Source organism: Physeter macrocephalus, chromosome 21 (genome assembly GCF_002837175.3).
Source record: "Physeter macrocephalus isolate SW-GA chromosome 21, ASM283717v5, whole genome shotgun sequence".
Lineage (NCBI taxonomy): Eukaryota > Metazoa > Chordata > Mammalia > Artiodactyla > Physeteridae > Physeter > Physeter macrocephalus.
This window is the reverse complement of record NC_041234.1, coordinates 122,039,225-122,060,015: the sequence shown is the minus strand read 5'-3', so window position 1 is coordinate 122,060,015 and position 20,791 is coordinate 122,039,225. Positions and strand designations below refer to the sequence as shown.

The 20,791-nt window shown below is 40.0% G+C and overlaps 1 protein-coding gene across 1 annotated transcript in view; it reads right to left on the bottom strand.

Annotated features, from left to right (window-relative positions):
* Nucleotides 1-20,791, bottom strand: part of VAMP7 (vesicle associated membrane protein 7) — a 67,372-nt gene that overhangs the window by 40,922 nt on the left and 5,659 nt on the right. Inside the window, exons 2-4 of the mRNA XM_007120798.4 lie at nucleotides 11,748-11,902; nucleotides 6,221-6,278; nucleotides 3,869-4,006 (exon numbers count right to left, since the gene is read on the bottom strand). Coding sequence (XP_007120860.1) covers nucleotides 3,869-4,006; nucleotides 6,221-6,278; nucleotides 11,748-11,893 — 342 coding nt within the window. The 5' untranslated portion in view covers nucleotides 11,894-11,902. The remainder of the gene's footprint in view (nucleotides 1-3,868; nucleotides 4,007-6,220; nucleotides 6,279-11,747; nucleotides 11,903-20,791) is intronic.

Below are 20,791 nucleotides of genomic sequence, written 5' to 3'. Positions count from 1 at the left end.
CATTTTTATGCCCCCTCCCACCACATTTACTGTTTTGATATATTTTACATCTTTTTTGTTTTGTGTATCCTTTATTGTGGTTATAGGTGATTTTACTCCTTTTTCCTGTAATTTTCCTCCTAGCTTTATACGTGGCTGGTTTACTACCTTTACTGTATATTTGCCTTTACCAATGAGATTTTTCCTTTCATAATTTTCCTATTCTTCTTGTGGCCTTTTCTTTTTTGCTTGGAGAAGCCCCTTTAACATTTCCTGTAAAGCTGGTTTGATGGTGCTGAACTCTTAGCTTTTGCTTATCTGTAAAACTTTTTATTTCTCCATCAAAACTGAATGAAAGCCTTGCTGAGCATTCTTGGTTGTATGTTTTTCCCTTTTATCACTTTAAATATATCGTGCCACTCCCTTCTAGCCTGCAGGGTTTCTGCTGCAAAGTCAGTTGATAGCCTTATGGGAATTCCCTTGTATGTGACATTTTGCTTTTCCCTAGCTGCTTTTAATATTCTTTCTTTAATTTTTGCCATTTTAATTACAATGTCTTGGTGTGGTCCTCTTTGGATTGATCCTGTTTGGGACCCTCTGTGCTTCCTGGACCTAGATATGTTTCTTTGCCCAGGTTAAGGAAGTTTTCAGCTATTATGTTTTCAAATATGTTCTCTGCCCCTTTTTCTCTCTCTTCTCCTTCTGGGACCCCTATTATGCAGATGTTAGTACATTTGATGTTGTTTCAGAGGTTTCTTAAACAGTCCTCATTTCTTTTTATTCTTTTTTCTGTTCCGCCTCAGTGATTTCAACTACTCTGTCTTCCTGCTCACTGATCCGTTCCTCTGTATCATCTAATCCACTGTTGATTCCTTCTAGTGTATTTACTTCAGTTATTGTATTCATCTTTGTTTGGTCATTGTTTACATTTTCTCTTTGTTAAAAAATTCTAACTTCTCACTCTGTTAATCCAATCATCTCCTGGGTTATTTGATCATCTTTACAATCACTACCTTGAGCTCTTTATTCGGTAGATTGCTTATCTCCACTTCACTTAGCTCTTCTTCTGGGATTTTATCTTGTTTCTTCGTTTGGAACATGTTCCTCTGTGCCTTCATTTTTCCTAATTTCCTTTTTTTATTTCTATGTATTTTGTAAGTTGATTACAGTTTCCGACCTTGAAGAAGTTGGCCTTTTCTAGGAGACGTCCTATGAGTCCCAGCAGTGCACTTCCCTCTGGTCACCAGAGCTGTATGCTATAGGGATACCTCCTGCATGGGCTGTGTGGGTCCTTCCGTTGTGGCTGGCTGACTACTGTGGATAATCTGGTAGGCATGGCTGGCCCCCAGTCTGGTTGGTTGCCAGATCCTGCCTTGTGTGGAGGCTGTCAGCTGCTGGTGGGCAGGGCCAGGTCACAAGGCAGCTGGCTGTAGAGGTCCAGGGGATCCTGGGCTCTCTGGTTGCAATACCTTGGGGGTCCTGGAGCTGGTGTTGGCCTGCTGATGGGCAGAGTTAGTTTCTGAGATGGCTGGCTGTGGAGTGTGGGGTGTCCCGAAGTTGGTGTTGGTCTGCTGGTGGGCAGGGCCAGTGCCCAGCAGGTCCTAGGGCTAGTGCAGGCACACTGGTGCTCAGGGCCAGGTCCTGGGCCCTTTGTTGGGCAGAGCCAGGTCCTGGAGTAGCTGTAGGCTTAGGGGTTCTTAAGGCAACCAGCCTGCTGGTGGGTGAAGGTGTGTCCCTGCTTGGCTAGTTGCTTGGCTTGAGGTGTCCCAGTACTGGTGCAGATAGGCTGGTGGGCAGGGCCAGGTCCTGGCATTAATATGCTAGAGGGAAGATTCTAAAATGGTGCTTGTGAGCTCCATTAGTAAAGGATGGTAGAACAAGCTCCCAAAAAAGGCTGCCACCAGTGTCTATGTCCCCAGAGTGAGCTCCAGGTGCCTCCTGCCTCTCCAGGAGACTCTCCAAGATCAGCAGGTGGGTCTGATCCAGGCTCCTTTCAAATTACTGCTTCTCCCCTGGTTTCCAGAGCATGTGAGATTTTATACATGCCCTTTAAGAGTGGAGTCTATTTCCCACAGCCCTCTGGCACTCCTGAAATTAAGTCCCACTGGCCTTCGAAGCCAAATGTTCTGGGGGCTCATCTTCCCAATGGAGGACCCCAGGGCTGGGGAGCCTCATGTGGGGCTTGGACACCTCGCTCCTTGGGGAGAACCTCTGCAATTGTAATTATCCATTTGTGGGTCACCCACCCAGAGGTATGGATCTTGATTATACTGTGTCTCTGCCCCTCTGTCTTACTGTGGTTCCTTCTTTATATCTTCAGTTGTATAAGATCTTTTCTACTAGTCTTCTGATCTTTCTCATCAATAGTTGCTCTGTAAATAGTTATAATTTTGGAGTGCCCATGGAAGGAGGTGAGCTCAGGGTCTTCCTATTCTACCATCTTGGCCACCAACCTGACCCTATTTACTTTCAAATGGGCACTGGTATATATTTTGCTGGTGATGTTTTACATAGCTTCACATATATGAATGTTTCCTAGTGGAAGTATGAAACAAACCAACTGATTGAATAATAAAGATTTATAACTATTTAAAAGAACTTCATCCCTACAGGATGCATATTTAGAAGTGTAATCCTCAAAAAGGGTATTAAAAAGGAGAAGTGAAAAGGAACGTATTCAATTACAGTAAGTCTCTTTTTCTCATTCACAACACCATCATAGATAAAACTTATGTCTTTGCACTCAAATAGTTTCATGGATAAAAGGTAAGCATTTTTTTAAGGTCTCCACATCCTTAGTCATCAGGGAAATGCAAATTAAGACCACAAAGAGATATCATTACACACCCACAAGGACGAATTACATTAAAAAGACAGACCATAACAAGTGTTGGCAAGTATGCAGAAACACTGCAGGTGCTAGTGGGAATATAAATGGTACAACCACTTTGGAAAAAAGTTTGACAATTCATTATAAAATTAAACATCATTCACCATATGACCCAGCAATTCCATTCCCAGGTATTTACCAAAGAGAAATAAAAACACATGTCTGCACAAAGATTTGTACATGGATGTTCATAACAGCTTTGTTTGTGATAGCTGAAAACTGGAAGTAACCCAAATATCCAGCAACAGGTGAACGGAGAAACAAATTGTGGTATATGCATACGGTACTACTCAGCAAAAAAGGAAACTACTGATTTATACAACATGGATGAATATCAAAAAGCTTACACTGACAAAACAAGGAAGACACAAAAGAGTATATAATGTATGATTCCATTAATAGGAAATTCTAGAAAAGATAAAACTAATTTATGGTGACAGAAAATAGAGCAGTGGTTGCCTCAGGCAGAGTGACGGGGAGGGAACTAACTGCAAAGGGATATGAGGAATCCTTTAGGGTCATGGAGATGTTTTGTATCTTGAAAAGGGTGGTATTTCACGGGTGTATACATATGTACAACTTTCCTGAGCAGATAATTAAGTATTCATACAGATGAACAGACTTTCAAATGACTGACTGAGCTGTTCAAAAATTAAATTTGCCTCGTGGGAGGGTAGAAGTTAATGTATAGGTTAAGAGGCCATTTGGCATGTTGAGTGGATTTACACATTAAATGGGTAGTTGAAGTAGATGATCTTTAATCACTTTCCCAACCCTGAGATACTCTGACCACCATTTATAGAGAATATCACCAATTATTCACTTTCCATCCTAAAATGGCCCCTGTATATATTTTTTTAATCAGGGAAGTTTTACTATCTTGGCATATAATAACACAATCAGAAAAATACATTGCAGGTCAGAGTCCCCTATATTCATGGTGCTTTAAGGTAATAAAGAAGATATGAATCAAATACTATATTCTGAGAAAGATCTTACCAGCTGTGCAGCCAAGACACTTGAGAACTCACTATTCATGGCATACGGGAGTGCTGTTTGTGCTCTTGAACCATACGTAGTCTGGAACCTCTTTTTTATCTCATTCAGAAAATTAAAAGCTCGGGAACGCTCAAAATCCTGAAAGGAGATCAACACAGAGTTTACATTACAGTAAACAAAGATGATATGGATGATTAACAACAACCATAAGAACAGCTAACATTTACTAAGCAATGATTCTATGAGGAGGAACTGACCTCATTTTACTGATGAAGAAACAAAAGCTCTGAAAAGGTAACTAACTTGCCAAAGGTGAAACAACTAGTAAATGAAAGAGCTGATAGTCTAATCCAAATATGTTTGATTACTGCCAACTAAAATAACAGTACCTAGGTTAGCTTCTTGAGAGCAGGAATTGGGTTTTACTCCATCTATATCTTTCACAGGATCTATTAGAAAGCCAACCACCAGAAGATGCTTAAGAAATCCATAATAATAGTACAGTCTTTCACATACAAAGATAACACTATTGACATAAAGTTTGAATTGATTTATTTCAATAGTGGTGGTACATTTGAAAAGATCAAGGGATGTACTCTTATCTAGTCCCAGTCAAAAAGTGTGTGTGTGTGTGTGTGTGTGTGTGTGTGTGTATAACATATATACAAAAATATAATTATAGCTCAATAAATATAAGACTCAACTATGACCATCCCAAATTTAGTGATATTTCTCACCTACTCCAAGCACTTTCACAGTCATTTCAGATATAGCTGTATTTTTAAAATAATTTTAGAAAATACTGTGAAATCAGGGAATATAAATCATTGTGATGATCACTGTGGTTGACACTCATCTCCATTTCACCTAAGATGATTAGTCTAAGCCAGGAGTTCTTAAAGTGGGGTCAATGGTCCAAATTCAAGGAGCTGATGTACTTGGATAGAAAAAAAAAATCTTATCATTATTTTCACCAATCTTTAACTCAAATTTCAATTGTGAATGTAGTAACAAACCAGAGGAGTATTAAACAGTACCTGTGACTTTGTCACCAAGAGAAGTCTTTTCTTCATATACCGTAAGTTATAAACATCTCTCAAAATATTATTTATACTCATCACCACATCAAAATAATTTTTATTTATTAGACCCATGAGTAGAACTTGTTATTTAGTGAATTCATAAAGAAGCATATATATTACTATATTAATATTTAAAATATTTTGAATACTGTATTTCAATATAATTGGTTTTGTTTATAATCACACATTTAAAAAAATTCTGGGAGGGGCCCATGAGTGCCAAAGGGGTCTGTGACACAATAAACATAAGAACCCTGACCTATGGCAATCATGCCAATTCCATGCCTCTTGTCAGTGATCAATTTAGAAATAAGTACGTAACTTAGTCCTAGCCAATAAGTCATGAAAAGAAGTCCACTTTGAAAGCGCGGGGAGGGGAGGGTGTGCATCTGGGAAGTTTCCTCATTCATACAGTAAGAGACTTGAGAAGATATAGTCCGTCTTTTATGGACACAAATAAATAAGCATGTGGCTCCATGCAACCATAAGGGGAATGTGTCCAGGAAGAAGCTGACACTAGGATTGCAGAGAGGAGAAAGGACCTTGATGACCACAGTTAAGTTATTGAGCATTTTCTGTCTAGAAGCTACAAATACTCAAAAACAACCTACCAATGTGAACTACAGGTTTACAAAGCTGATCATAATGTATTGTGATTTTGTTTTACCAAAGTCCACATACATTAAAAAAAATTCACTATTGATTGGAGGAGTGAAATAATCTATTTACTATTTCAGATAAATAAATTTTGAGAGGGTCTGATACCAAAGAATCATAATTATGAACACCAATTCTCACTACACAATAGAATGTAGAAATTACAAGAGGTTAAGCTAAAACCCTACAAAATCAAGCTGATTCGCATATACCCAGATATCAACTTTTCTTTTGATTTGCTGCTCTATATGATAAATGAAAAGTATAGGAAAAAAAAATTTCCAGGGCTTCCCTGGTGGCGCAGTGGTTGAGAGTCCGCCTGCTGATGCAGGGGATGCGGGTTCATGCCCCGGTCCAGGAAGATCCCACATGCCGCGGAGCGGCTGGGCCCGTGAGCCATGGCTGCTGAGCCAGCGCGTCCGGAGCCTGTGCTCCGCGACAGGAGAGGCCACAACAGTGAGAGGCCCGCGTACCGCAAAAAAAAAAAAAAAAAAAAAATTCCAGCTACAGTTATATTCACATCACCTTTACCCACCACAGATACAGATAATTAAGAACTGACTCTATTAACATTACACATACTTAAATAGCAACATGTCTTCAAGTTACTTACATCATCAGTGATACAAAGATATACAATCCTGTCTTGGCAGATGTAATGAAACAAATAACTGTAGAATAAAAGATATAAAACTTACTGTGGTTATGAGTATTATCTCTTTCACTTCTATCTATGTATAAGAAATTTTAGTACTGCCAACGTGACCATATTATTTATAGAAACTGTCTATTCTCCCTCTCCCCTATATACATGTTCCTCTGAAGTCAAACTGATAGAAATAAATAAGAAATTAAAACAAGCTACATAGTGCAATGTTATGCACATTACCCATTAAAATAATATCTACAAAAACATAATTGGACTTTTTTTTTTCTGGCTGTGCCACGTGCCTTGCAGGATCTTAGTTCCCCAACCAGGGATTGAACCTGGGCCCTGGCAGTGAAAGCGCCAAGTGCTAACAACTGGACCACCAGGGAATTCCCAGATACTTAAGGTATGAACAAGAGATGACATCTGAGGGACACGTAATTAAGAATAACCCCCAAATGGGCCATACAGTCTTCTTTGCCTTCTCCTAAGATCTCATAGCAAACACTTTTTCTACCGAATACTCAACAGTAACATTTATTTGGTATCTACTTTGAACCAGTTACTGGGCTAGGTGCTGAGGATACAAATAAGCAAAACCATCAGTCCCTGCCCTTACAGAGATGAAAGTGCAGGCAATTGTGGAACAACGTAGTAAGCAGGATGATAAGGAGTTAAAGGCAGTACATGGTGCTGTGGGGACATAGAGGAGACACCTAACAGAGTTTGTCAAAGGGTAACAGGAAGACATCCTGGAGCAAGTGATGTCTGAGCTGAGACCTGAAGACTAAGTAAGAGACAGCAAAAAGAACAAACAAGAGTGTTCCAGAGTGAGAGACCAACAAGCTTAAGGGCTTTGAGATAAAAGAGCAAATAATGGGTTTAAAAGTAAAATTAGTTAATATGACTAGAGCAGTTGTCCCCAACCTTTTTGGCACCAGGGACCGGTTTCGTGGAAGACAAGTTTTCCACGGGCGGGGAAGGGGTGATGGTTCAGGCGGTCAGGCGAGCGATTGGGGGGATGGCTCAGGTGGTAATGAATGTGAGCGAGCGGTGGTTCAAGCAGTGATGGGAGTGATGGGGAGCAACAGATGACGCTCTGCTTGGTCACACACCGCTCACCTCCTGCTGTGTGGCCCGGTTCCTAACAGGCCTTGGACCGCCACCGGTCCGCAGCCTAGGGCTTGAGGACCCCTGGACTAGAGTATAGAATGTTAGGAAAAAATAAACTGCTTGCACAAATGAGGCTGTAAGTAAGCAAATACCATGCTGTATAAGACTTTCAAACCTCACTATGCATTATCCTAAGAACAATGAACAAGCATCAAAGGGTTTTAGCTTACGAGTGTGATCAGATTTGCCATATAAAAGGATGCTTTGGCTAAAGTGTGGAGAACTGACCGAAAGGAGGACCAGACAGAAGACTACTGAAGTAGAATACTGAGAGAAACAAACTAAAGTACTATGGGCAGTGAAGAAGAAATAATAGAACCTGATGACTGGCTACTGGGGGTGAGGCGGAGGGATAAGCCTATTTGCTTCCCAGATTCCTACCCTGGGCAAGTAGACAGGCAAGAATACTTGCTGAATTGTATTATTAACGTTCACACAGAGGCTTGATATGAATTACAAGGAGGTATGGGAACTCAGGCAAAATGTCTTCCTCCACCACTGAAATTGTTCACATCAACTCCACCAATGATTTCCACACTGCATATCCAGTGGCTCTCTCTGACACATTTGATAGTGCTGATCACTTCCTTCCTCTAGAAAGTGTTTTCTCTCCACTAGATTTCTTGACACCAGGCTTGCCTGGTTTATATGGTAGTCTCTTTCACTCTCTGTTGATGTTTTGCAGCATCCTCAGCCCCCTGCTTTTCTCACACACACTCCCTGGAGGGTGGCATCCACTCTCTTGTTTTGCTGTCGATATCTGTTTTCAGCTACTACAATTATAATGATTCCCAAATCTAAATCTGACCTATCTCCCGAGCTCCAGGCCTGCATACACTACTGTCTACTAGACATATCCAACTGAAGTACCATAGACAACTTAAACACTACAGGTGCAAAAATGAAAGTCATCATTTTCCCCACAAAATTTGTTTCTCCTAAACCACACTTGGGAGTACATTGGTGCAAAGGCCACAGAAGGTAATGAGGTATGGTCCTTGCCATCAAGGAGCCTATAGTCAGAGGACAGAGACAAAAAATAAAGATAGCAATTATAACACTGCATCATAAGTGCTACAATATGAATAAACACAGGATGCTATGGAGACACACATAAAGGGGGCACCTGGCCCAGTCTTGGAGTTCAGGGGTTTCCAGAAGAGGAAACGTATAAGCTCAGGAAGACAAACTCAGATTTTTAAGAAGTAATAGCTATTGCAAAGGCTAGGAAGAGAGAAAGAACCCAACATTGAAATGCACATAGCTGAGTATGGCTGGAGAACAAAACTGAGGGCTCAAGTAATGAGAGATAAGGCCAGAGAAGGGAGCAGGGGCAGATCTTGAAGAATCTTTCAAGTAGTGTTAAGGAACTTTACCCTGAGTACCTGCTGAAGGAAGGGACATGATCAGAACTGCCCTTTAATCAGAAGGATTAAAGTGACAATTAAGAAAGTATTTCATTTGGAACCTGTAAAATGAGCAAAAATTTACCGGGGACCTAGGAAGGGAAGGACATTCCAAGACACAAAATCATGAAAAAAATATACCAAGGCTTGAAATAACATAGATAGGTCAGGGAATGACAAAGATTTCTATAGAGATAAGGATAGAAAAGTCAGGAATAGACAAAATTGTGAAGGCTGCATTTGGGCTTTATTCTAAAAGCAATGGGTTTTAAGCAAGAAAGTATAATCATAGGAATGTGAAATACAGATTTAAGGAAGGATCAACTAGAAGCAGAAAAACCAGCTAGGAGGAGGTTAATAGAAATGAGAAACAATGAATGCCTGAACAAACACTATGACAAGTGAGGATAGAGGAGATTGAAATACCTCCTGTAGGAGAATGGCAAGGATTTGGTTAAGAAGTCAAATATGATTCTGAAGTTTTAGGCTTAGCCAACTGAATGACTGGTGATGCTATTAAAGAAAGAAAGAAATAGCAAGAGGAAGGTCAGATTTCAGGGAGAAATGATTTTCATACAGTAAAATGTACTTTTTTCTGTTGGTGTACAGTAATAAGATAATTTTGATTGGGATGATGGAACATGATTATAGGAAAGAAACTAAGGCAAAAGGTTAAAAAGAAAAGACAACTCAGTGATACAGACTTAATCCAAAGGATACCGGGTAGGACTGGGTCAGGATGCAGGTGGAAAGACACAGCAGATGGATAACATCACTTTCTTGCACTATAACCACATTTTCGTTGGATTACATAGTCTAGCTTCCCTTGTAGCTAGATTGGCTAGTGACTAAGTTCTGCCTGATAAAATATGAGTGGAAGAAACATGCCCTACTTCCCAGCCTTGCCTCTACAAAGATGACATGTGCTTTCCCTGAGCATCTTCCTGGGAACTGACTAGAAACACGATCGTTGAGCCCAATAAATTTTTGAAGAAACCCTAAAGCCATACTCACAAGAAACTGAGGTCATTTAACCCAGAGGTAACTTCCTAGCCACTAAACTACACCAGGAAGTAATAGACTACAAAACCTATACAGTTCCCAAAGATGACACACTAACACCCATTCTGGATGTGGCCAGAGAGGATAATGGACCAGCAAGAGCCTCCTGGAGAACAAAGGGAGAAAAGATGAAGAATTTCTTCCAAGAAAGCAGAACCACTAACCACTCCCAGGTCAGAATAGGAGTCTCTGAAACTGCTGTGGAGTAGTTATTTGAATATTGCTAAGAAGCAGTGACATCTATGTGTTTCTTGTTCTTCCCTTTTCTAAATCGAGGTTTACAACTTCCACTTGGTGATGTTGTTCTTATTCCACCAATGTCTATTGGGTTGGGCTGGTGAAACAGGGAGATATGACTTGTCTTTTAGTTTGTTGTTAATAGGCCACAGGAGCCACTCCTGGGCGTGATGGAAAGGACTGTGTATCACTCGGACTGTCTGGACCTGGCGCTGGACACAGCGATCAGATGAGTCTTTGGGGCCACCTCCTGCAGAGAGGAGGTATGCTCTATGTTTGGGAAGAAGAGTACATCCTAATATTTTGGTGGCCCAGAAGAGTAGACTGGAAGATTGCAAGTTGTCTCCTGATGTCCTATAACTTCCTCCAGAGTAACAGAGTTTTAGCTGAGCATTTGGCTGCACAGCTAGAGATGACAAATTCTAGTCTCCATTCCAGCTAGGTTAGCTACATAACTATGCAGTGAACAATAAACTGTCAGGCCACTTCTGGGCTATGCCTTTAAAAATACTGGGAAAGCACAGGGAAGTAACAAGAACTGAAGAAGCTGCCTTGGCCAGCGTTGGAAGGCACTAATTAAAAATGGCAGAGCCACACCACCAGTCCCGAAGTACTCATCTCTGGGCTATCTCATAAATTAATACTGTATTTTGGGGTCTCTCTCTTACAGCAACTTAGACTAGATCCTAAATTATATAAGGAGTTGGCCCTGGAAACCAATAAGGACCTCCTTCTGAGATAGGGTCTAAGGAAATTAGGATGAGTTAGGTAACAAAAGATTGTTAAGTACTGAGGAGGAAGGTTGAGGTGCTTTTTATGATTACTAAGATTTCCCACCTATGCCCCCTCCAATTCATTCTCCAACCAGCCATGACAGTGATCTTTCTAAAGCAAAAGCTTACCACGTCACACCCCAGCTGAAAACTTTCAATGCCTTCCCATTGCCCATACGGTAAAATACAACCCCTTAACATGGCCTATGAGGCCCTACAGGACTTCTCTTCTGTCAGTCTCTCTAGCTTTATTTTCACCATGTTGGGCACCAATCACAGATAACCACCTGCAGTTCGCTAAATATGCCTCCGTACTTCTCTACCAGCTGCTCCTTCTACCTGGAACACCATCCCCCTGTCCACTAGCTTCTACCCTCTACTGTGATTACCTATGGATATGACTGTCTCCTTCATTAAACTATAACCTCCATGAGGGCAAATACTGAGTGATTTCTTGTATCCCCAGCACCAAGCAAAGCGTCTGGCGATAGTCAAGTGCTCAGTAAATATTTACAGAAAGAATGAAAGAAAAAAATATTCTTTATCTTAACTACATCAAGTTTCACATATACTAGAGCTCTATAGCAGAGTCACTTTTACATCTAACATTTCCATATCTTTCTTTAAAATATTAATATCACTTCGATGACAGAATAAAATAATTTTTAGTTAAATTTAAAATTAATAGAACCAGACATTTTCTAAGCTGGTAAAGATTATTGTTCTGTCAGCTTATTCAAATTATCTACTGAGAAGCTTGCTTTTCTAGTTTTCTACTGTTCTGATTACAATAATATAATGCACTTCTTTCACCCGCTACCCACACAGAGCAGAACTCACTTGCCGTGTGAGTACGTTAGCTTGTTATTTTCAGAAGGTATCTTAGCCAGAATCTGCTCTGTCACCTCCAGGAAGTTGCCTCCACACCAAGCATGTTTGGCAAGGATAGTGGTTCCCCTGGCAACAACAGCGAAAAGAATGGCCATGGCTTCGATCTATCAAAAGGAAAAAAGACACATAAGACTTAGAATATTTCTTTGACATAATCTTTCAAAAGTAACTTACTATCATTACCAACATCCATCTGGAGACAGTATTGACCAAGGCACTGTAACATTAAACAGAACAGACTTCACAACAGACTTAAGAAAGTCATAGTCTTCTACAAGCTTATAATCTAAACCACACTGATATGCATTCATATTTAAAGACAAACCAAATCATACACATAACATATTTTTATGTGTGTGTATATACAATGTAATGTATATGTGATACATGCATACACACATGTACATTACACTGATAGATAGGTTGCATTTACAAATTACACAGCACAAACTGTTATCATCCTCTGAAAAGCAATGACCATAGACGGCAAAGGGACATAAAAATGTCTTCATCCTTTAATAAAGTAATCCCATCCTGAAAATTTATCCTAGGGAAATAGTTCAAGAGCAGTTAGATTCTATATTCACAAATATACCTATTAACAATAATAATAGCCCATATTTATTAAGCACTTACTATGCGCCAGGCACCATTTGAAACACTTAATTTAATCCTTACATCAATGAAATTAATACACTATCATGATACTTACATTAAAATGAGGAAAATGAAGTATAAATGACTTAAATAATTTGTCCAGAATTACAGAGCTAGTAAGTGGTAAAAGATGGGATTTAAACCCAGGCAGTATGGTTCTAGAAGCCACAATTTTATCCCTATACTATATTCTGCCTGTCCTATGAAGGCATTATCCATCACAGAAATAAACTGAAAATAACCCGAATCTTCTGCAAGAGAGGAATGGTTCTATAAATTACGGTAAGATCCTTTATAAATAAAATATTTCTAAAACAATACAGAATGAGTTTAAGATTACAGTAATACCTTGGAGGTATTGCAAGTTCAGTTCCAGACCACCGCAATAAAGCAAATATCACAATAAAACAAGTAACATGAATTTTTTGGTTTCCCAGTGCATATAAAAGTTATGTTTACACTATGCTGTAGTCTATTAAGTGTGCAATAGCATTATATCTAAAAAAAACCAATGTACATGTCTTAATTTTAAAAAACGTAATCGCTAAAAAATGCTAACCATCATCTGAGCCTTCAGAGAGTCATAGCAGTAACACCAGAGATCACTGATCACAGATCACCATAACAAACATACTGAAAAATTTTGAAATATTGCAAGAATTATTAAAATGTGACACAGAGACATGAAGTACACAAAATACTGTTGGAAAAATGGCACTGACAGACTTGTTCAATGCAGGGTTGCTACAAACCTTTGATTTGTTAAAAAAAAAAAAAAACAACCCAGCAATATCTGTGAAGCACAATAAAGCAAAGTGCAATAAGAAGAGGTATGCCTATATTTTCCTCGTGTTTATGAATTTGTACTATTTTTTTCCCCACAGAACAGCCTGGTTTCTCTTATTTAATGGCATGAACTTATAAAAGAGATGAACAAATATCTTCCTATTCTTCAACTAACTCTTCAACCTAATGTTATTTGTTAACATGTTCAGTTTCATCCAATAAGCCAGAGTCATCTTGGGTGGCAAAGTGAGAGTCACTTATTAAAAATTCAAATCCTTGGTATCATTCCATGAAATTCTGATTCAGTAGGCCTGAGGTGGGGCCCTGGAATATATACTTAAGCCAAGCCTGTCTGGATGCAGGTGATTCACATGACCAAGTTTTGTGAAACACAGCAACTATAAAATGCTTGAGGTCAGGGAATCCACTGATTCCCTCTTGGAATGTCCTTGGTATGAAGGACAGCATACAGAACAGAAATGCTCATGTGTCTCTTGAGCTGAACTCCTCTTGGGGTCTCTTCATTGCACTCTCTAAATGAAAGTGTTTCCCAGGGTTGTGTCCTCAGCCATCTTCTTTCTGGATTTCTCCAAACACATATGTAGTAGCATGTTATAATTTCCAAATAACTTTCTCATCCATTATATCCCTTGATCCTAAAGGCCTCAAATGACCCTGTAACATGCTCCAGGTACTGCTCCATTTCTTAAAATCATCATCTACACACCATCTCTGCTTCTCTATCTTCTTTTAATTCTTCTCTTCTTTAATCTGGCTTTTCCCCTCAACACTCCACAAAACCATGTTTGTCAAGATCACCAACAGCCTCTACATTGCAAACTTCTGTGGTCATTTCTCTATTCTCACCTTACTTGACCTCTCAGAAATAGTCAACACAGCTGAATAACCCTCCTTCTGGGAACACTCCTACATGTCTGGCTATTCCTTCTGTCTTCTTGCTGAATCCTTCTCCTCTAGCTGACCTCTAAATGTTGACTTTCCACGGGCATTGGTTCTGCACTCTCTTATCCTAGATGAGCTCATCTAGACCTGCCATTTTAAACATGCTTTATTTGCCGAAGATACATTGCATACAGAAAAAAACCAAAGGCACAACCAAAATTGAGGGGAAAACCAAAGACAAAACACAAGGCATACCAAATAGTTGAGGGAAAGGTAGATGAATAGAGACCCACAAAGAAGACGGAGGAGGACCAACCAGGAAAGCAAAAGGAAAGCCAGAAGAGTGTGGTGGCCTTGAAGCCAAAGGAAAAGAAACCTTGAAGAAGGAACAAGTGTCACCTCCCAGCTCTGTTCACTGACACACAGTTTAAGACTGTAAAACAGTATCTGAAATTTTATAAGGAAGGAAGTCACTGGTAAGGGTCAAAGAGACATGCAGTAGAGTGGGAAAAAAACACAAAGAGAAACAGAGATGAGAAATCATATGGTCCCTGAGACAAAGAGATGAAAAGGTAGCAGCCTCAGTCCTTTAGCAGCTTCAAGAAGAAAACTGAGTTTAGCAACAATACAAAAAGATCTAGTGTGCTAGCAGACCATAAGTTCGTTATGAAGTGCTATGATGTAATTGCTTAAAATGCTTATGTAGTCTTACATTACATTAAGAAACAGGGTGTCTTGATCTCTTTAAGTACTATTGCCATTATACTCTGTGCTATTTAGAACACATGTGTGATACTGAGTTCAATTCTACGTACAGTATTCTAAGACTGGACAGAAGGGCAAAGTACGGTGAGAGACCTGGAGATTGTATCACTTGAAGAATGGCTAGAGGCACTAGAAATATTACACATGAAAAAGACAGCAGTCATCAAGTTTATATAAAGTATAGTCACCTAGAAGAGGAAGGACGTTATTTAGAATATAACTAGAAACAGTGAATACAAGTTATAAGGATAGCTATATAAGTTATGCATAGCAGTGTTTTATTCAATAAAAGCAGTCCTCAATTTTAAAAATGCCTATTAAACATTGGGTACATCGCAACAGAAACTTTACTTTCCTCTCAGGTGTCACTAATAAACATTTCTTGAGGGAACCTTCAAGATGGCACAGGAGTAAGACATGAAAATCACCTTCCTCCACACAAATACATCGGAAATACATATACATGTGGAACAACTCCTACAGAACACCTACTGAACACTGGCAGAAGACCTCAGACCTCCCAAAAGGCAAGAAAATCCCCACGTACCTGGGTAGGGCAAAAGAAAAAGGAAAAAACAGAGACAAAAGAATAGGGACGGGACCTGCACCTCTGGGAGGAAGCTGTGAAGGAGGAAAAGTTTCCACAACCTGTGTGGAAACAAATCAAACTTCCTTCACCCAGTGAAGGAAGCCCCTTCACTGGTGGAGATGGGGGGAGGGCGGGGGGGGGAAGCTTCAGAGCCACGGAGGAGAGCGCAGCAACAGGGGTGCAGAGGGCAAAGCGGAGAGATTCCTGCACAGAGGATCGGTGCCGACCAGCCTCACCAGCCTGAGACGCTTGTCTGCTCACCCACTGTGGTGGGTGGGGGCTGGGAGCTGACTGGACCTGCCTAAGAGGCAAGAGACCACTGTTTCGGGGTGCACAAGGAGAGGGGATTCAGAGTACTGCCTAAACGAGCTCCAGAGATGGGCGCAAGCCATGGCTATCAGCTCGGACACCAGAGACGGGCATGAGACGCTAAGGCTGCTGCTGCAGCCACCAAGAAGCCTGTGTGCAAGCACAGGTCACTATCCACACCTCCCCTCCCGGGAGCCTGTGCAGCCCACTACTGCCAGGGTCCCATGATCCAGGGACAACTTCCCTGGGAGAACACACAGCGTGCCTCAGGCTGTTGCAACGTCATACTGGCCTCTGCCGCCGCAGGCTTGCCCCACATTCCATACCCCTCCCTCCCCCAACCGGCCTGAGTGAGCCACAGCCCCCTAATCAGCTGATGCTTTAACCCCATCCTGTCTGGGCAGGAACAGATGCCTGAGGACTACCTACATGCAGAGGCGGGGCCAAATCCAAAGCTGAACCCCAGGAGCTGTGCGAACAAAAAAGAGAAAGGGAAATTTCTCCCAGCAGCCACAGGAGCAGAGGATTAAATCTCCACAATCAACTCGATGTACCCTGCATCTGTGGAATACCTGAATAGAAAATGAATCATCCCAAAGTTGAGGCAGTGGACTTTGGGAGTAACTGACTTGGGGTCTGCTGTCTGGAACTGATTTCAGATTTTTATGTTTATCTTAGTATAGTTTTTAGCACTTATTATCATCGGTGGATTTGTTTATTAGTTTGGTTGCTCTCTTCTTTTTTTCATTAATACTTTTTTATTTTAATAATTAATTTTTTCTAATTTTAATTATTTAAATTTTTTTATTATTATCATTTTCTTTTTTTCTCCTTTTTCTTCTGAGCCATGTAGCTGACAGGGTCTTGGTGCTCTGGCCTGGTGTCATGCCTGAGCCTCTGAGGTGGGAGAGCTGAGTTCAGGACATTGGACCACCAGAGACCTCCCAGCCCCACATAATATCAATCAGCGAGAGCTCTCCTAGGGATCTCCGTCTCAACGCTAAGACCCAGCTCCACCCAACAGCCAGCAAGCTCCAGTGCTGGATGCCCCATGCCAAACAACTAGCAAGACAGGAACACAACCACACCCATTAGCAGAGAGGCTGCCTAAAGTCATACTAAGTTCACAGACACCCCAAAACACACGACCGGTTGCGTCCGGCCCACCAGAACGACAAGATCCAGCCCCGCCCACCAGAACACAGGCACCTGTCCCCTCCACCAGGAAGCCTACACAACCCACTGAACCAACCTTATCCACTGGGGTCAGACACCAAAAACAACGGAAACTACAAACCTGCAGCCTGCAAAAAGAAGACCCCAAACATAGTACGTTAAGCAAAACGAGAAGACAGAGAAATGTGCAGCAGATAAAGGAGCAAGGTAAAAACCCACCAGCCCAAACTAATGAAGAGGAAATAGGCAGTCTACCTGGAAAAGAAGTCAGAGTATGAGAGTGAAGATCCAAAATCTTGAAAACAGAATGGAGAAAATACAAGATATTTAACAAGGGCCTAGAAGAACTAAAAAGCAAACAAACAATGATGAACAACACAATAAATGAAATTAAAAATTCTCTAGAAGGAATCAGTAGAAGAATAACGGAGGCAGAAGAACGGATAAGTGACCTGGAATATAAAATAGTGGAAATAACTACTGCAGAGCAGAATAAAGAAAAAAGAATGAAAAGAATTGAGAACAGTCTCAGAGACCTCTGGGACAACATTAACCACACCAAGACTCAAATTATAGGGGTCCCCAGAAGGAGAAGAGAAAAAGAAAGGGGCTGAGAAAATATTTGAAGAGATTACAGTTGAAAACTTCCCTAACATGGGAAAGGAAATAGTCAAGAGCAGGAAGTGCAGAGAGTCCCATACAGGATAAATCCAAGGAGAAACACACAAAGACACATATTAATCAAACTATCAAAAATTAAATAGAAAGAAAAAGTATTAAAAGCTGCAAGGGAAAAGCAACAAATAACACACAAGGGAATCCCCATAAGGTTAACAGCTGATCTTTCAGCAGAAACTCTGCAAGCCAGAGGGAGTGGCAGGACATATTTAAAGTGATGAAAGGGAAAAACCTACAACCAAGATTACTCTACCCAGCAAAGATCTCATTCAGATTCGCGGCCGGAGCCTGTGCTCCGCAACGGGAGAGGCCGCAGCAGAGGGAGGCCCGCATACCACAAAAAAAAAAAAAAAAAAACCAAAACAATTAATAAAATGGTAAGAGGAACATACGTATCAATAATTATCCTAAATGTAAATGGATTAAGCGCTTCAACCAAAAGACATACACTGGCTGAATGTATACAAAACCAAGACCCATATATGTGCTGTCTACAAGAGACCCACTTCAGACCTAGGGACACGTACAGACTGAAAATGAGGGGATGGAAAAAGTTATTCCATGCAAATGGAAATCAAAAGAAGGCTGAAGTAGCAATTCTCATATCAGACAAAATAGACTTTAAAATAAAGATTAATACAGGAGAAAAAAAGGACACTACATAATGATCAAAGGATCAAACCAAGAAGAAAATATAACAATTGTAAATATTTATGCACCCAACATAGGAGCGCCTCAATACATAAGGCAAATGCTAATGGCCATAAAAGGGGAAATCAACAGTAACACACTATTAGTAGGGGACTTTAACACCCCACTCTCACCAATGGACAGATCATCCAAAATGAAAATAATAAGGAAACACTAGCTTTAAATGACACATTAAACAAGACGGACTTAATTAATATTTATAGAACATTCCATCCAAAAACAACAGAATACACTTTCTTTGCAAGTGCTCAAGGAAAATTCTCCAGGATAGATCATATCTTGGGTCACAAATCAAGCCTCAGTAAATTTAAGAAAATTGAAATCACCTCAAGAAACAAGAAAAAACACAAACAAACAACCTAACCTTACATCTAAAGCCATTAGAGAAAGAAGAAGAAAAAACCCCCAAATTTAGCAGAAGGAAAGAAATCATAAAGATCAGATCAGAAATAAATGAAAAAGAAATGAAGGAAACGATAGCAAAGATCAATAAAACTAAAAGCTGGTTCTTTGAGAAGATAAAAAAATTGATAAACCATTAGCCAGACTCATCAAGAAAAAAAGGGAGAAGACTCAAAACAACAGAATTAGAAATGAAGAAAGAGAAGAAACAACTGACCCTGCAGAAATACAAGGGATCATGAGAGATTACTACAAGCAACAGTATGCCAATAAAACAGACAACCTGGAAGAAATGGACAAATTCTTAGAAAAGTATACCCTTCCAAGACTGAACCAGAAGAAACAGAAAATATGAACAGACCAATAACAAGCACTGAAATTGAAACTGTGATTAAAAATCTACTAACAAACAAAAGCCCAGGAGCAGATGGCTTCACAGGTGAATTCCATCAAACATTTAGAGAAGAGCTAACACCTATCCTTCTCAAACTCTTCCAAAAAATGCAGAGGGAGGAACACTCCCAAACCATTCTACAAGGCCACCATTACCCCAATACCAAAACCAGACAAAGATGTCACAAAAAAAGAAAACTACATGCCAATATCACTGATGAACATAGATGCAAAAATTCTCAACAATATACTAGCAGAATCCAACAGCACATTAAAAGGATCATACACCATGATCAAGTGGGGCTTATCCCAGGAATGCAAGGATACTTCAATATACACAAATCAATCAACGTGATACACCATATTAACAAACTGAAGGATAAAAACCACATGATAATCTCAATAGATGTAAAAAAATCTTTCAACAAAATTCAACACCCATTTATGATAAAAACTCTCCAAGAAGTGGGCATAGAGGGAACCTCCCTCAACATAATAAAGGCCATATATGAAAAGTGTCACTGTTTGCAGATGACATAATACTATACATAGAGAATCCTAAAGATGCTACCAGAAAACTACTAGAGCTAATCAATGAATTTGGTAAAGTAGCAGGATACAAAATTAATGCACAGAAATCTCTTGCATTCCTATATACTAACGACGAAAAATCTGAAAGGGAAATTAAGGAAACACCCCCATTTACCACTGCAACAAAAAGAATAAAATATCTAGGAAGAAACCTACCTAAGGAGACAAAAGTCCTGTATGCAGAAAACTATAAGCCACTGATGAAAGAAATTAAAGATGATACAAACAGGTGGAGAGATATACCATGTTCTTGGATTGGAAGAATCAACATTGTGAAAATGACTATACTATGCAAAGCAATCTACAGATTCAGTGGAATCCCCATCAAACTACCAATGGCATTTATCACAGAACTAGGACAAAAATTTTCACCATTTGTATGGAAACACAAAAGACACCGAATAGCCAAAGCAATCTTGAGAAAGAAAAAGAGAGCAGGAGGAAACAGGCTCCCTGACTTCAGACTTTACAACAAAGCTATAGTAATCAAGACACTATGGTAATGGCACAAAAACAGAAATATAGATCAATGGAACAGGATGGAAAGCCCAGAGATAAACCCATGCACATATGGTCACCTTAATCTTTGATAAAGAAGGCAAGAATAGACAATGGAGAAAAGACAGCCTCTTCAATAAGTGGTGCCGGGAAAACTGGAGAGCTACATGTAATAGAATGAAATTAGAACACTCCCTAACACCATACACAAAAATAAACTCAAAATGGATTAAAGGCCTAAATGTAAGGCCAGACACTATAAAACTCTTACAAGGAAATATAGGCAGAACACCTTATGACATAAATCACAGCAAGATTCTCTTTGACCCACCTCCTAGAGAAATGGAAATAAAAATAAACAAATGGGACCTAATGAAACTCAAAAGCGTTTGCACAGCAAAGGACAACATAAACAAGATGAAAAGACAATCCTCAGAATGGGAGAAAATAGTTGCAAATGAAGCAACTGACAAAGGATTCATCTCCAAAATATACACGCAGCTCATGACACTCAACATCAAAAAAACCAAACAAC